Here is a 17,467-nt window from a genome sequence, read left to right on the forward strand (position 1 = left end):
AAAGAATGCACCAGCCTCCACCCACAACTATGAATAACTTTAATATTAAATTCACAAAATTATCCCTTATAAAGCCACATAGTGAGGTATTTATACACCCAGAGCAGTGTTAGTTCATGCTGTGGCCGTGGCTGTAGTTGTAGTAGTAGTAGTCGTAGCGGCAGGCTTCGAGGCATTACCCCACCCTCCTTCACGTTGCCCTTGGTTACCACCACCACCGCCGCCACCACCACCACCACCACCAGTGCGAGGACCTGAATCGTCTGTCTGTTGCTGTGTGTGCGTAAAGTGTGAGGGAGGGGTAAGTGAAAAACAATTTCTTAAAGAGAACAATATCAGGCCTACTGAAATAAATACAGCCTGTATTTTTCTCAAGCAAAAAATGGAAACAAAACAAGTACAGGAACACAATTAGTACTGCAGTGCTGCCTCACCCTTGGCCTAAATCTTGGGGGTGGAGTTCTGTCCTTCCTCTGTTCCGAAGAGCGATTGCGAACAATTTTGGAGTGGATGGCACAGCTAACACAGTACAAGAGTTTGGCGTATAGCTTCGGAAGAGGGTAACCTGAAGAAGGGGGTTTGGTATTAGTTGACAAAAACATTTTATTAAATCGATCAACACTAATATTAAAGTTTCAAGAACCTACATACACTACAAAGCAACTATGTATTAACACGTTGACAACAAAACCGTGTAGGTAGATTTTAACAGTAAATCCTTACTGTCGTATACAGAAGCCTCTGAGAGATCCCTAATAGCTGCAGCTTCCACAATGTTACGAATGACAAACTTCTTGATTGCCTTGTCCTAAGAAGGGAAAACAGATGGTCAGTACGATTACAAGGTGGTTTCACCAACCCCACACCCATGTCTAAATAAAAATCATCCACACTCACACGACAGTCAACCACATACCTTAGGGACACATCGGGCACAGTTAGTACATCTCACATGGGGCACATGACCACGGCCCTTCTTAGAACGTCCACCATTTCGTCTTTTCTTAGTCTGAAAGACAAAAACTTCACATTCAAATAAAATGTTGCTGATTAACTAAAATAACTGACTACCACACACAGGGCACACAGGGCACACAAAGGGGACAGAATTAGTCTAAATGTACTCCAAATGGGTCTTAAAAGGCTCAAAGAAGTCCTATTCCTAAAGCACACTCACCATTTTCTCGACCTCGTGGCTGGAAAGGATTTGCACATGCGCAGTAGCAATAATTATAACCTTTGTACCAAACTCAAAAGTGACCTTAGAACTCTGCTTAAGAACCAAAGTAGGTTTTATGTACATGTAAGGATGTTTGCCTAATTTACTTACAATGAATACTCTTAGCTCAGAAAATGAAAGCTCTATAAACCAAGAAATAAAGATCAGCCACCATCATACAGCCTCTAAATCAACAGTGCATCTGCTGCCCTGCAAAGTCGAGTGTGAGGGCGTGGAGGGATGCTCATCTGCAAAGATCGATACTTACTTTGCCCCTGTCATTAGAGCTACTAACGAGACGATTCATTTATCAACTGCCAAAGACTGTGCCGACAAACCGATCCAAGTTTGTACGGCTACTTTCAGAGGCCGAAGATTAAAGGGTGTGAATATTGCTATACCTGAAGGTCTTACTGGTGTTGTGTTGAGAGAGCCTGATCAGTCCCATGGAGATGAGGTGTGTGTGTGTGTATGTGTGTGTGTGTGTGTGTACATGATTCAGTTAAAGCTTCCTGCTAATAATACAGTCTTAACGGTCCACCCCTGAAAAAATTAGAACCAACGGTAATACATCGACATGGCGAGACACCCAGGTCCTAAATGGACAATTTGTGTGCAAAATGATCTCTTAGCAAATGCCAATTCAAAGGTGTGTGTTATAAAGGGTACCACTGTAATCAGGAGTGTATGCATGCACTCCTGCTGTAATCAATAGAGACTTTTACCCTGGTTAGTTGCTAGAGTATATTAGCCAATTTTCTCTCCTTGTATTAGGAGAGAGAGTTTGTAGGTCGTGGTGAGTTCTCAGAATTCACTTATTGGAATCTTCAGTCTACCCCCACCACTGACGACAAACTCATTCAGGCTATGGCGTGGAACAACCTCGCTCAAACGGTGACTGTGTGTGTAGTGTGTGTAGTGTGTGTAGTGTGTATAGTGGAGCCTCAGCATTATTATAGACATGTAGGATACATTAGGCTGTAAATACTGTCCTTCATAGAGCTAGAGGCTGCTCCTAAAAATAACCACCTATCTTTTATATGATCACTGCATGTACATTCATGAACCATTTCAGTTATATAATTTTGTATACTGTTCTATCCATGCAGCTCCACAAGCCACTGCCCTTCAAGAAAGACAACTCTATAATTACAGACTAAGTTAGAGTTTATTACGTAATAATTATTTGACGATGAGCATAATAATTATGTCCCAGACACGATCAGCATTTTAATGAGTCAATGTTATACTGTACAATGAAGACTTCAGTCACTTTACACTGTCAAATAAATGGGTTGCGAATTTGACCAATAGTGTGTGCTTCTGTAGGCATTGGAGTAGCTGAGATATACGGTTGTAATGGGACAGTCAGGGTGCCCTGTAGAGGAGTTCCAGTTTGAGCGACTCGTTGACATGATTGTGGGGGCAGTCTATGAACTGGCGTTGTGTTGTTGGCACCATGGCTTGGAGTTAAAATTTTCTTCACATGAGTAGTACGATTTGAATGAGTGGTGTGTGTTTGAAATCTGCTCGAGGAGATTGGGGCAGTTTGAATTGGTGTTAGTCTACCATTTGGTCGTCTCGTACTAAGTGATAAATTGGCCCCGACTGGAGTAAGTGGATTTGACGAGATCACACTCTTGTTTCTTGTTGGTAATTTAATACCCAAGGAAGCAGCTCTTTGTCGAAGCACTTGCAACACTTCAGACAATTGTTTTCCATTATCTATTAAAGCATCATGAATAATTTTCAGCTGTTCATCATCTCCACTATCTCCATCTTCAGCTTCCACTGGCGATTGCTTTTGGGATAGGTCTACACTCGATTGGTAGACTTTCCGTTGAAAATCAAGAGCTTGAGTGAGCTTTTTCAAACCAGTTGCCGGATCACTGAAATATCGTTGCACATCCTTGCTCAATTTTGCTTCTTTTGCCAGAGATACCAGAGAGCATGGTTTCTTACAAACCAAACATGCTGAGAGGCCGGCTTTAGCTTGACTATTTCTTTGCAGCCCTGTAGCTTTCTGGTAGCAGGTGCTACAAATGAAATGTCCACAACTTCCAAGAGAGAGAGAGACAATAGAGGGGCCAGAGAAACAAGATGAGCATTTCATCCACTCCATTTTATGGGAAATGTACCCAAATGCAGTGAACCATAAAAGTTCAGGTGCACCACACTCTGAAATGGAGTGGGTGTAGAATGTGCGTAATAATTGCGCATGCGCATGCGCATACAGTCAGAATCACCGCCACAATGCGGTCAGAGATGTCATTTTTTCAGCCGCTCAATCTGCAGCTCTTGGACCATCCCGCGAGGCCCAAGGTTTAATCCCAGAATCCCTGTCAAGACCCGCTGACGTCTTCCTCCCAACTTGGCAAGGTGGCAGGCCCCTGCCTTGGACGTCCATGTTATTTCACCGCTCCAGCAAACCCTCATTCATGAAGCTGCCTTCTCCCCTGGACACGCCCTAGAAGTCGGAGTTAGATGCAAGCTCACCACCCATCTACAGGCCTGCCGCTCCATAGGTGTAAACTTCATTCCCATTGTGGCAGAAACACTAGGAGGTCTAGGTGAAGAAGCAATCAACATCATAGGTGCCATCGGAAATGCCATCGACCGGAGAGTAACCATGACACATTCCACATCCTCCACCAAGAAGCATCTGTTTCATCGCCTGGCCATTGCACTTTGGAGAGGAAATGCCTGCCTGTGGCTTCATCGCCAACAAACTTTACCTCCTTCAGCGGATGGTATCCGCTAAACTGTATGCCCCCCCCTCTTATCTTTTGGTCTGTTGCTTTTGTACATTTGTACTGTTTGATATTACATGAGCTGTTACCATGAAAAAAAATACAGTCAGGCTGAGGCCCGAGTTTTCGCTTAAAAGCGAAAACTCGGCCTGCGATCGAGGCTAGAGTACCCGCCTCTACGCAAAAAAGCGAAGACGGAGGCAGTGTACCAGGCTACCACACACAAAGTAAGGCTTCAGTGCATGCTCTTATAATTATGTTAGCTTCCAACAACAGCTGCTGGAACTTACTTTAGGAGTACTACTAATTACCAGATTATGTAGTTGTCTCATCACTTGCATGCCCAAAATAGCAAGCAATTAAGCAATTATAGCTATTGACTTGTATTTCCAGCTGTTAAATTATAGTACTGTTGTTATCCTCATTCCCAGGCCAATTTTTAAACTTTTCTTTAGAAACAAATCAGCCTAGGGACGAGGCTACGACTCTGTACCTATAGTATTATAGCAATTGCATGTACTTATTATTATTTACCACCTGTATGCCTTAGCGAATTAGAGAAAAATAGGTACTCCTGAGCATTGAGAATAATGCTGGGACTTTGACGGCACTGATAAACGAGAAGATTTGAGTTTCAAGTGCAAGCAAATAAACTATTATATCAGCAGTTAAACAGCTTGAATCTTTATACTGCATGTGTGACTCAGACACTCAATTATAGACTCTTAAAAATCAGTTTGCCGTATAGCGCTAAATTTTCGAGGGGCTTAATTTTCGCGGATTTCGTGGGTTAGAATCCTACACGAAAATTAAGTCCACAAAAATTGAATTACCTGCTATAACATGCATAGATTTAAAGGCGTGGCTTCCGGTAAGCAGTCATTCCGCGAACATTGTGCAACGAAATAGCTTTTAGAGGCTAATCCACGAAATATAAGTGCCTAGAAAATTTCGCGCCATACCGTAATTGAGAAAAATAGAAGAAAAAATATAGGGGAATAGCAAGCAATATTATCATGAGCATAATCCGCCAAGGCCTATATAGTTCCACATGCATGCAAACACTGATTAAGTCTGCAATAATTAATAGTTGGGGGTAGGTTCTTCAATCTATATATATTAACCTTTTGCCTGCAGGATTTTGAATTGTATGCAAAGCATGGAGATCAAAAGAACCTCGCGTTCGAAACCCGATCTTGTACAATCAATCTTGACTTTTCTACAAAACTGAAAAACTTTAAATTCTACGTTCACTTGAAATACATGTAATAGAGTGCACAATGCTATATACTATACTACTGTTATATATATACATGCATGTATATATGTACACAATCAGTGAACATTATTTTATAGCATTAAAATCACGGTATGGTTCAGTGCTGGAACTTGAATACCATTAAAATACTTAGTACCAGAGAGAGTGAGACTGGTAGCAGACTTGCTTGCGTCATGACAGCACCACTTGTAGGTGACACAGTAGTAACAGTACCAGTAACCGCTGTGGTACTTGGTTCAGAGGTGGATGAAATGGGATCTGTTGCTTGTGTAGTGCCTGAGGGATCAAGAATACTTGGATCGGGAGGTCCGAAACAGGTTGGTGTTTCGGCAAAAGTATCTAGTGAGCAGTTGAAATACGGCGGCCAATCATATCCATTTGACACAAGTACAGATTCGCACCGAGATTGCACATACTCACAAAGATTTCGACAAGGCTTAAACAAAACATTCGATCCCGGACTGGGAACTTCGAAACATGCTGGCACATAGAAAGCACAAAGAAAAAATGAAATTGCATTGGAACAGTTACTGTTGACAAGTCCAATGAAATCGTTTAACTCCGCAGCAGCCATCTGTAGTGTTTCGTGACCTCTTGCATTCGGCAAATAGGTAACAGCTTCTGCATAATAGCCAGTGTTTTCACAAAAGATGGCATCAACAGTCAATGGGGTGCAAGGTGAAGCTTCTGTAATTGTGTTCCCAGTCACAGTGGTTTGGCCATCGCTTTTTGTTGCCCATAGGAGCAGCAGATAGAATGGTAGAAGTGAAGTCATTTTATTTTTTAGAGCTATATCTAGCTTGTGTCTATTTTGTACTTTTTCTACAGTTTTGTTCTGCTGGTGGAATTCCACCTCCAATCAGATGGTTGCAGTATTTATATAATATGCTGAGTCGGCACTATTTTTGTGTCTGGTCAGCAGTTTTCAGAGATAGCTACTGGCGCATGGGTCATCTAGCCATTTGCTGTATCATTTGCGGATAAAAAATTCAGCGTATCAATTTTGTGAATAGGAAAATGATCACAATAAAAAAAAAGTATTAGATCTATCTACAAGCAAGCTGTGCATGTACCAGTCTCTGCCAACTGTCCCGAATTAGCCGAGACTGTCCCAGATGTAGATCTAGCACCCCTGTCCCGAAAAGAAACTGCTATTCACCTCAGATATCCCGGATTTTCAACGTTTCTGCTCTTGAGCTGGGTTATTAAGCTCCAATAAAGCTTAGCAATGGAACTACTGCTAAATAATAGTAAACCCCAAGAAAACTTCATTTGCTGGATCATAGTCATTAATATTTGCCACAGACAATTTTGTGAACAGGAAATGATCACAATTACATCATAATGATATTCACGGGCAAGTATGGTTATTGTGTGCGGGCAATTACCAGTCCAAGAAATTCCTGGACCAATTAGACAAGTTCTACATTGGAACTTGACCAGGCGTTCTTTCAGGAACAAATGGCTCTCAAGGCTAATGATCATCAAGGAAATTAGTCTCGCAAGGCCCACCCTTCACTGAGTGACTAAACACGAAAATAGTGCCGACTCAGCACATTAAAGCTTTCGCAAGTGATCTCCTTCTGACCCTTCTTCAGAAGATTTGGTGTAGATCTATGTGACGATTATTAGTACTTAATCTATAGCTTTCTCTGTTTCTTAATTAAGTGTTCAAGCAAGGTTCAAGCATTAGCACTTAAATAAATCTAGCTTTCTCTGTTAAGTGTTCTAGCTCTTGCTTGTTTTGCAAAGCAAAGTTCAAGAGATCAATGACTGTACCGGAGAATGCACCAAATGCCGTTTTAATAGATGATTCCAAATGCTCCAAAATTCAATGTAATGGCGAAAATCTCTAGGCAATATAAAGCCACAAATACAGTCATTTTGCCATGTGGCTGGGTGTAACTCATTAATTTCGGCCACACCTCAATGAGGAGAAGGCTATAGAAGCCATATGAAGGGGCTGATGAGAAACTACTAGCCTGCTTATAATGCACAAAATGAATGCACTAGATTGTCTTCTGTTATAACCAAAAAGCCATTCTATAGTGAGTGCAGGCAGCACCTGGGCAGCACTATTGTATTTACTGTGCATGCATGATTTTGATTTAGCTAGTAGTAATAGTAGCCCTCTAGCTATATAGGATCAATCTAATATAATAGCTGTTTTTGACAAACTCCCTATAATTATTATAGAAGAAAGATGTCTACAGCTGGTGCAAGCATTCGTACTGAGTTAAAGTCAGAGAATAAGCACCTATAATTATATATATTAAGCAATGCATGCATGCATGGAATGTAATTACACAGCGGTTTATAGCTGCTATAATAATTATCATGTATGATAATTATTTCAATTCACAGACACTATACTCCCCACACACGCACAAACAATATTATTTTTATAATTGACCCAAATCGTCATGAAAATTTAACTGTTTACATATAATTATATTCATAAGTCTATTATAGTTAATTAATATCTACACATTCAGGTACATGCATTTCTACATGTAGCACTACTAACTATATAGCTGTGTTTGAATCTCAATTCTAAGTAGTTCTTGATGTTGTGACTGCTTAAAACAGTGAAGACATAGTCACAACTATTCCAGTGATCATCATCATTGGCACGGCAACGGTAGACGCAGCACCACTGACGCCAGGGCAAACTGTGAGATAAGTAAACGATAGTTAAACTAAAGCACTGAGGTGATATCATGGCTGTTCATGCACATGAATAATTGTATTGATCTATCTATATAGAAACCAGACGACTGTTAATCTTATATATCGTATAAAACACAGTGCGTCCTAAAAGCTCCCATTATCGTTTAGTAAAACTTTCTATATCATCATTGATTTCTTCGAATACTATAGATTGATTTTTACAAATTGTAACCCCCAAAGCAGTTTTTCAGATCACCACTTAATGTGAAATATACTCAAAGTGAGAATCTACCGAATAACATTCTTGTAAATCTGAGTGATTGCTGAAATATTCAAGCAACATGATCATAATAATAATTAAACTACACTATCGCATAAATAAAGTTCATAAGCACACTCATGCAGATCAGTCACTCTAAGCCAAATGAGCACTGCAGCTTCAGAAGTGCATGCAGCTCGTACTTCACTCATGCCCTATTTAATAATAACGACATTCCTCTTGCACTTGAGAGCTGCGACTGCACAATTTCCTGCAATTTTTGGAGTGGTTCTAATGATTTAAGAGCATATTCAGTCCTAAATTTAGAACCCAAGAGCAAGTGCTAAATTTAGGACCCAGATGTTTACAATGCTTACTATACGTGCACTACTACACAGGTATTTAATAAATGTGCACATACACAAGAACTACAATGTATCAGAATTTTAATTAAGCATTGTTTATGTGCATGCATGGTTATAGTCTTTTCTCTGATTATTATAATTATAGAAACTATAACTCGTGTACATACCACTTCCTGTTGTGGCATCAATGATGCACTGTCCTTTATATGAGAGTGTGTAGATCAGTGACTCATATACACACTTGTTGGCACACCGTCAGCAACATCCTTAACATCTGACAAAAACACATTGGATCTCTGGGCCTCAGGTGCTGTGTTGAAGTGTTCCTTCAACAACTCTCCGTTGACAGAGTAGTGGCCAATTATGACGAAGCCCAGTGCTGGCACAAACCCTAGGGAGCTACCTGCAATGAAAACATCTTGTTATTGTTTGCGTAATTGCATTAGGATTGGCATGCAGCAGTATGATGCCGGATGAAGCTATACTTTTTACTCACGTCTCGAAGCTAGAGAGCTGTTGTGCCAATAGCAAACACTAACGCAACTGTAACAACTCTCCATTGCTGACTGTGTTGTTTCAAGCTGTGATAGGTCTTCTCCGATTAGTACAATGTTGTACAGTGAGAGAGTTTTCTCAGGAATGGTATTTACCTGCCTACAAGTGAAAATCACATTCAGTATGTCTTCCTTCGTCCATTCCTGCAATGTACACGACAAAAAATCAATAACCATACCCATGCTTGTATTGTCATGTATGAAGCACACAAATCTCAATACAGTAAAAGTTGCATCTTACTTTTTGTACGTTTGCAACAAACAGCTTTGCACCCATGTATATGTGGCATGTGCTGCCCGAAATTTTTCAAATGATGTTGAAAATATAGTGTCTTCAACAAGGTGTACTTTGGACTGTTGGTGAGTGAATATATCTGTGGCGGCACGAGTGGCAGACTGCAAAGCACCCTCACAATATGCCTGAAATGAAGGTGGATTTTTTGGGGATTTTGTGAAGACTGCAGTGAATGACTCCAAACGCTCAGGATTGGTGTGTTCAGGGTACTTCCGATTAGCTTCCTCCCAGGTAGTACTCGTGATTCTACAAAAATATTTTTTAACGTCCATGAATGCATGTACAGCAAAGGGCTTGTTGTAGTATCAAAAATGCAGTGAGAGTTCTACTATAATTATTATAAGCCCTGAGGGTCTCTAAATACGTGTAAACTCCCTAAACAGTGTCTCAGATAATTATAAGTATAAGCACTTTAGCAATGCAATTTGGTGGTCTTATCTATATAAAGTGAAGTACACTGTACATGTACAGGGCCGTAAGAAGATGTTTTAGGTGAGGGGGGGCAGAAAAAAGGAATAGACCCACCCCTTGCGACGCAGAGGTGGGTCCAGGAGGGGGAACTTTTTGACATTAATTTTGTATGTTCTCAGATCAAAGTTTATAAACAGGAGAAAGACAACACAGTACGTGATCTGCTGGACTCTGCAGAGGAGCCCCACCCCATTTCACAGTCTAAAAACCAGAGGGGCTTCTGCCCCCCAGCCCCCCTGGTTCTTACGACCCTGATGTATTATGTACGTGTATATGATTTTCTAAGACATGCATATTATTGCGAAATTATTCAGATATAATTATGCCAATACAATTATTATATTTGCAATAAAAATCTTACTTGCAAAAGGTTCACTCAATAATCCGCATTGATCGGTAGTTTACCACCTTTTCACGAAGCTCTGCCAAACTAAGATCTCCATCAACTACATCCTGCAGAACATCAAGCTTAAATTCCTCAGGCAAGCACTGAATTGGGCTCAAGTATTGTTGCCTGAATTCAGGCTTCGTAATAAGAGATTTTGTGCTGAGGGTCTGGTCTTTTAACTCCCCCTCCTCAAACTTGTCCATGATAGTGGACACCATGCAGCTTCCAAACATCACTCTTAAACGAGGCCTGATTGAAGACATTGTCCATAGTGCACCTTCCCATGTCCTAATTGAGCGGTCAGTGCATGTAATCGGCCATTGCAATACAAATCTTACCTGTGGTAGTATGCAATGCTTGCATATGTCCCTCCACTCTGTGTGTGACTTGGTTTCTGGGGTTTCCCCGCTGGACTCTGTGCCAGCCAATGCAAAGAGTTTGAAACGACATGCTTCAACCTAGTCATTGCAAGTATAATATTATAGTTTGTATAGCGCATAAAATAACTCACATAGTCTCTGTGCGTCATTTTGTGCACAAAATGCCCGTTGACGTTGTGCCGTGAAGCTAAATGGAGGGATTCATCATCTGTGAGCCCAATATAGACTTCTGCTAGGACTCTCTGAAGAGCCATGTTTTCTGGATTCTCTTTTCTTGCCAGAGCTGAGTGCTGCCCTCCTAATACCTCGTACCTGTAGCCATCTTTTCTTTTTGTGTCGAAGGCTTCTTTTGAGGGAACAGATACACATAGTGCTGCAATGGGTGGTATACCAGGAGATGAAGGGTCCTCTTCGAACCTTGCTGCCAGAGCCTTAACAAACGATGTGTCTACTGGTCTAACACACCGTTTGGCCTCATGTGGTTTTACTAGGGTGTTGAGAAGCAGATCAAATGTACCTGCGGTGTACAAATAATTATAGTGTAAATTTATACAATCATGCTACAGTGGAACCTTTGTTAACAACTACCTCCGAATAAAGGCCAGCTGCTATATAACGGCCAGACACCTAGGTCCCCAATGAACAGTTTGTGTACAAAACAACCTCTCAACAAAGGCCATGCACCTCTGTATGAAGGCCAAAACATTGTTCCCCAAAGGTGTCTGTTATAGAGGGGTTCCACTGTACGTCTTTTAAGATTGTGTGAATAGTATTTATATATAACTTGTCGCTTGATGAAGATGGCATCATCAAGGGGATCGCTGTGTTTAAATACCTTTGCAGTTGGTGGAGTTAGGTTTTCCCTGGAACTGGACGCATCACTATCAAGTGAAAACTCCTGGTCACACGTGCACTAAACTGTGAGACGTCACAGTTTTGTTAATGATCGACTGGCTCAACATTTATTTATAGAGCAAAACCTTCACATAATTATATCATAGTATACCTCTGTGAATGTATTCCATGCCTTTATGAAATCCAGGGACTTGTTATTAGGCGCCGACAGCTTAAACTCGTGGTTGAAATTGCTCTGGTTCCATTCAAGAAGAAGGCAATTAAGTACGATATAACTCCCATTCTTGAATTGCACCTATATAATTATACTTAGTATATGACATTCAGTGTACAGCCAAATACAATTCTACCTGAATAGCATGCATGCTCTAGAAACCCTTGAGTTGTGGCTTCCGCGCAAGTTTTCTGATTTGATGGGGTTGAAACATGTGAAATTGCTCCAAGAGGCTTTCCTCAGCTCAGCTTTGTTTCTCACAACTGCAATGCCTTCCAATCCTCCTAACAACATCTTGAAATACCATCGTCCTCTAGTACCTCCGGACATTTCTGCAATGCAGGTTGTTCCTCTTGTAACAGCAGAAGTGATGAATTGCAACAAAGCCTCGGATAGATCAAAGGTATAGAATACTACGTAGATCTACTGCATGCTTGATCCAAGGACATTGCAGCATAATTATGGGAGGAGCTCAATCATGCAGCTGTGTGCGCGCATGCGCGCACACAGCTGCACGTATTTTGCAAGACAGAAACTCTGCATGGTTCTACAGCTACAGATATATAATAATCAAAACTAAAAAACATTTGCAATGTGAACGTTGCTAGGATTGCCAGGAAAAGAAAAGCGCGGCGAAAAAGCGAAGAAACAAGAAATTTGGCGAGTGCATAACTCCAATCCGTTACAACGTCATTCATTAGCCTCGATCCCAGGCCGAGTTTTCGCTTTTATAACGGTTAGGCGAACAACTAGGCCTAAACATGCAACTGTGGTGCAAACTTCTCTGTAGATCACGCCATGATTTGCCACATGGGGGGCTTCCCGACTATTCGCCACAACGAAATTCGTGACATCACAGCCTCACTGCTCACAGAAGTATGCCATAATGTCGCTACAGAGCCACCCCTCCAGCCCCTCACTGGAGAGCTCTTCTCTGCCAGATCAGTAAACACAAGCAACCATGCTCGCCCCGATATTCGTGCAAGAGGCTTCTGGAACAACCACCAAGATGCATTTTTTGATGTAAGGGTATTCTACCCTAACGCACCTAGTAACCGTTCCGGAGATGCCTACAGGAGACACGAGCAAGCAAAAAAAAGGGAATACGGACAAAGGGTCAGAGAAATCGAGCGGGGAGTCTTCACACCCTTAGTCCTCTCAACCTGGGGAGGAATGGGCAAAGAAGCAGCAACGTTCTACAAGAGGCTCGCTGATCTATTATCCTCGAAAAGACAAAATCCGTACCCAGCAGTAATGGGATGGCTCAGATGCAGGCTATCCTTTGCATCGATCCGCTCTGCAATAATGTGCATTAGAGGAAGCCGTTCATCGCTGCACAGACCTGTCTACATGGACAATATCAACCTTGTATCTCAGGAGGGGCGAGTCCCCCCCTGAATACATAATTCCTCTATGAACTACTTATATTCGATTTGTTTTTATTTTTGTCTGCTACATAATTACTATCACTAAACTACCTTCTTCTTTTGTACAATGTAATCTTTTCTTAGCCCCAAGAATGAGCAGGTCATACTCCAGTCCTGTGAGTATAGGACAATATTAAAAGAAACCAAAGACGGTTAAACCCTTACCTCAAACTGTCCAGTCTCGTCCGTTAGTATAGCCAAGAGGAGCACTGTTGGGATAGCTGGATATTAGCCATTGCTCCTGTACAGAGAGTAGACATTCTAAATACGTGTATATAAATCTATACATATTAAATTTCTCGTATTAAACAGGTTATAGTGTCATTGTCGATGAGCTGATGATGGCAGCACCAAGTTCTCTGGCTCACACTCTTCACTTGATCCACCATATTAATGATGAAACTATAGTCTACCTACGGGTAGATCTTGCCAAACATGAACAAGACTTGATAGCATAGCCATAGGGCCCACACAAAAATATCTGACCTTAACAAGCTTGACAAAGCTTTATACCTCTTCCCTTGTTGTTCAGTCTTCAGAATAAGCTTCAGAGAAGAGAGAAGCTTCAGCTAAGAGCCATTCCCAATAATGATAAAATGGGAACTGACTTCTAGTACACGATAGTACACGAATATAAATGTCACGAAAGTGAACGAGAATATCCATTCGTCAGAATCTGACAAACGACTGAGACAACTAGTACCAGGCCTAGTTGTTCGCCTAACCGTTATAAAAGCGAAAACTCGGCCTGGGATCGAGGCTACGTCATTCATATGTACTGTTTCAAGAAATTTAAGCTATAATTATTATTTTTGTTTTGGTACTTTTTCTGGCCAATCCTTTCATCACATTGCAAGTAATAATTATTGTTGATGTGTACAAGCTAGGTGTTTAATTACTTAATGTTATGCAATATTTACTAGGTTCATAGTTTAATGAGTTTGTGGTAAATGTGTTGTTTTGTTCATTTGTTGTGCGCAGGGCCCCTTGCTCTGGCCCTGCCCCCTTGTTTTTGTATTTGCCATCACCCACTATCTTCCTCGGTTTGTTGTTGTATTTTGTCTAAACTCACTAAGAATTGTTGCAAAGGGTCAAGTCAACTTGTACTCTAGGATAAGTATAGGAGCCTGTCTCCCAACAATAGCTAACTCTCAAACTAAACTAGCCTGTCTAGTTCTTAGTCTATACAAGAAAGAGCTCAACAATTATAGTGATGATTTTGCATTTTTGCAGGCTATATAGTAATGTGTTTATGATGTTGTCCCCTGACAGTGCATGCATGCTTCTTTTCTATGAAGGCCGGTGAAGGAGGCTAACATCTAAAACTACTTCTTCTACAACAATTAATGAGTACTGTTGTACTCTCAGTGTGTTCTTTTATATCAGTAGAAGGAACACAAAGAAAATGTTAGTCCATGTTATTAAATGTTATTCACTGTCCTGCAAAGGTGAATTCGCAATGACTGGTTTACCCAACCTGTATTTGATTCTAAAATTCCTTATCAACAGTAGGCCACTCGACGGTACATGTTCATGACGTTGTAACGGATTGGAGTTATGCACTCGCCGAATTTCTTGTTTCTTCGCTTTTTCTTTTCCTGGCAATCCTATAGCAACGTTCACATTGCAAATGTTTTTTAGTTTTGATTCCCTTTCTTTTTTATTACAGTAGTACATTAATGATAAGATTTATGTGACGTTGATAAATTTGTCATCGTCCTGTAATCTTGTTGAAGATAATACATGTATCGTTGGACAGAAATATATTTTACTCCCCAATAATGAAAGTGAAATACCTATAAGAGGAACATCAAGAAGCAAGAGAAGTTCAAGAAGAGAAGACATGCAGGACTGGAATTATTTTATACATTTATCTATGTGATAAAAATAATGTTAATTAAGCTTATAGATTATAATATAATTATATTATTCAATTCAATTCAATTCAATATGATTTTTCAGCATTATATGCCGATGGCAAGCCTGTAGAGACAGGTTACCATAAATAGCTATACTAACACATAATTCTAATACATAGTTATATATAGTTTAAACTGGGCACTTGTTGCAGGGACATTTAAAGTGAAACGAGCAGGGATTATCAGAGTCAAAATTTAGCCGAAATTGCAGCCACAGGAATTCCTTGATTTGCTTCTTGATAGCTTTGCTTGAGAGTGAAGTATCTATCGAAGGTAGGCCATTCCAAAGCCTAGGCAGACGATTGTAGTAAAAGTGCCGGAGTATAAGTTTGTGCGGCAGAAGTTATGTTTTAGAGATAAACTAAACGGGTTCTAGCGACTAGAGGCTGTATCTAGAATCTTCTGAACATGTCTGTACACGGAGGTAATCAGTGGCGGATCCAGAGGGGGTTCTTTGGGTTCAATTGAACCCCCCTTTGAGAAAAAAGTGAGTGCAATGGGAGGCTCAAGCAACTATAGCTAGTTAGCAAGTTGTTCCTTTCTTACTAGCTTTCACATGCATTTCTCACTTACCTTTAATTTAGTCCTTGTTAGTCCTGCGAAGCTTTATCTGTGCAGTTTCAGTGACTATGAAGGCTAAAAACTCTCCAGCGTAGCATGCCGTGAGACTGGTTATGAAAAGTGATGACCTTTTTTTAGGAAAAAATTCGGTGTGTTAATGCTATAGCATGCAAATATATATGTACACTGTCCTTTGGAGGCAGGGCTGGAGCTGTTGGGGAGAGATGTAATGTTTGCACGTTATTGCAGATAAAAAACATAGAACTGCAAAACCCCACAAAAAAACAGTCACCCTTGAAAATGTGTGGGAGGGTGGCTAGAGGGCAGAGAGATTGAGCTGTTAGGCAGGGCTTCATAGAGGGGGGCACTCGCTCCCCCCCTGGCAATTGCAAATTTTTGTATTGAAAATATAGGCCATAACACACAGTGTTACGGCATGAACAAACAACAATCAACCTACGCACAGAGTACGTGTGAAACTAATTTCTACTCGTGAAGAATGATGCGTGATAAAACCGTCATTTGAATCTAAATCAGTTTTACAGCTATAGTGTACAGGGGCGTTTCTAGAGATTGAAGCAGGAGGTGCTCAAGAGCACTGAAAAAATGGGGCCGCGTTACGCCCCCGCATTTATTTCGGCGCGTCTTTCCTCCTCCCCCATGCAGCCTTGCAGCAAAAAGTACAGCACACTGCCCAAGAAACGAGCGCCTCCTATACTACAGTAGACTCCCATGCAGCTTGGCCGGAATAGCGAGGTGGCTGCAGCTCAGGAAATAGCCGCGGCTTAAAAACTACCTTACCTCGAATCTAATGACTACTTTTGCGGTTCTTGTCTCGAGGATAATGTAGGATAATGAATCATTTTGTTCTCTATTTAAGTGTAATTCAATTTTATTTGCTAAACCACACCCAAAACGTCATATCCGGCCGTAAACACGTATGATTTTTTTTTCGGTTAATACACCTTTATGGTGGAAGCAAGTAAATTAATAATAAAATAATAAAATAATAAACAAAGAACAGTGTATGTAAAATAGTGTGTACATGCATGAGATGAACAGTTAGTTTGTTAGTTTTTACAAGCTGGCCTCTGCTATAACCAGGTCCATAGGTGATATCTTCATAGCGTGGCCTCTTGATGAACGAGCGCCACGTATGCATTGAATGGCAGACCTGAGCAGGCTGAAAGAGAGGGAGCATCTTAGCCAGTGCAAGGTGGTATTGTAGGGTTAGTCCCATTTATCTGCTAGGAGGGAGTCCAGTCGTTTGTAGAAGTTTGTAGCTTGGGACAGCCAGCACTGGCCGGTAACCGGAATACGAGTGGCCGTACTTCAGGTTGAGTTTTGTGCAGTAAACATAATAATAGCTAGCATTCCGAGCCAAGCCAAATGGCCGGTATATCGAGGTGACCGTACTTCAGGGAGCCGGAATAGCGAGAGTCTACTGTATTCTCGAACAAAGCCAAAAATACTCTAGAGCTTCTCTCTTCCATTCTAGTTCTGTTACTATGTTACTAGACAAAGCATCTATAGCTACAATAATGTTTATCTTATTACATGAGTATCTTCTTGTAAATGACAATACAATGTATATGACTGTAGCTCTCTTTTCACTCTTGCAGCTATATACTAATAGCCAGTCTAGTGCAGAGCTAACTACTAAGTATATAGAGTAGCAACACTCCATGGACAAGTTTTGTACGCACTCTTCTGAAAAGGCTGCAATGGCATTCCAAGTATTATAAAGCAAAAGTATACATGTAGGCATAACTCGAGAACAAGCATTATTTTGCAAGCCCACAAATTAAAATCCAAAGCAAAAATGACTAGAAGCCTATAGAAACTCTTACTTGTACTGCAC

The 17,467-nt window shown here is 40.9% G+C and overlaps 4 protein-coding genes across 9 annotated transcripts in view; 1 reads left to right on the forward strand and 3 right to left on the reverse strand.

The window, feature by feature from the left end:
• Positions 1–34: 34 nt before the first annotated feature.
• On the reverse strand, positions 35–1,269 carry LOC135337271 (small ribosomal subunit protein eS26-like). Its single transcript, XM_064533185.1, has 5 exons — positions 1,178–1,269; positions 917–1,009; positions 724–808; positions 435–565; positions 35–273 (listed from the first exon to the last, which is right to left on the reverse strand). The coding sequence occupies exons 1-5, from the start codon at positions 1,178–1,180 to the stop codon at positions 115–117; spliced, it is 471 nt and encodes a 156-aa protein (XP_064389255.1). The 5' UTR covers positions 1,181–1,269; the 3' UTR covers positions 35–114.
• LOC135337270 (ribonuclease H2 subunit C-like) lies at positions 1,251–2,496 on the forward strand. The gene is made up of 3 exons (XM_064533184.1): positions 1,251–1,676; positions 1,994–2,113; positions 2,329–2,496. Exons 1-3 carry the CDS (start codon positions 1,332–1,334, stop codon positions 2,377–2,379), a joined length of 516 nt encoding a protein of 171 aa, XP_064389254.1. The 5' UTR covers positions 1,251–1,331; the 3' UTR covers positions 2,380–2,496.
• A 2,849-nt stretch (positions 2,497–5,345) lies between these two features.
• Positions 5,346–6,023, reverse strand: LOC135337242 (secreted frizzled-related protein 1-like). Its single transcript, XM_064533135.1, has one exon. It carries the CDS (start codon positions 6,021–6,023, stop codon positions 5,346–5,348), a length of 678 nt encoding a protein of 225 aa, XP_064389205.1.
• Positions 6,024–7,686: 1,663 nt separating this feature from the next.
• Positions 7,687–17,467, reverse strand: part of LOC135336778 (uncharacterized) — a 171,751-nt gene continuing 161,970 nt past the window's right edge. The window contains exons 1-12 of one of the 6 annotated variants that reach the window (XR_010394934.1): positions 13,613–13,856; positions 13,292–13,367; positions 11,836–13,240; positions 11,637–11,780; positions 11,466–11,548; positions 10,762–11,147; positions 10,589–10,708; positions 10,224–10,538; positions 9,338–9,637; positions 9,039–9,240; positions 8,710–8,945; positions 8,178–8,448 (exon numbers count right to left, since the gene is read on the reverse strand). Coding sequence is in view for 3 of the 6 variants with exons in the window: in XM_064532634.1 (XP_064388704.1) it covers positions 10,440–10,538; positions 10,589–10,708; positions 10,762–11,147; positions 11,637–11,655 (624 nt within the window). In the remaining 3 variants the exon portion in view is untranslated. Of the gene's footprint in view, positions 7,921–8,177; positions 8,449–8,709; positions 8,946–9,038; positions 9,241–9,337; positions 9,638–10,223; positions 10,539–10,588; positions 10,709–10,761; positions 11,781–11,835; positions 13,241–13,291; positions 13,368–13,612; positions 13,858–17,467 lie in introns of those variants that run through there. The other 5 variants (XM_064532633.1, XM_064532634.1, XR_010394932.1 and 2 more) reach the window with 5 other exon arrangements.

The sequence above is a fragment of the Halichondria panicea genome, chromosome 6, assembly GCF_963675165.1.
Source record: "Halichondria panicea chromosome 6, odHalPani1.1, whole genome shotgun sequence".
Lineage (NCBI taxonomy): Eukaryota > Metazoa > Porifera > Demospongiae > Suberitida > Halichondriidae > Halichondria > Halichondria panicea.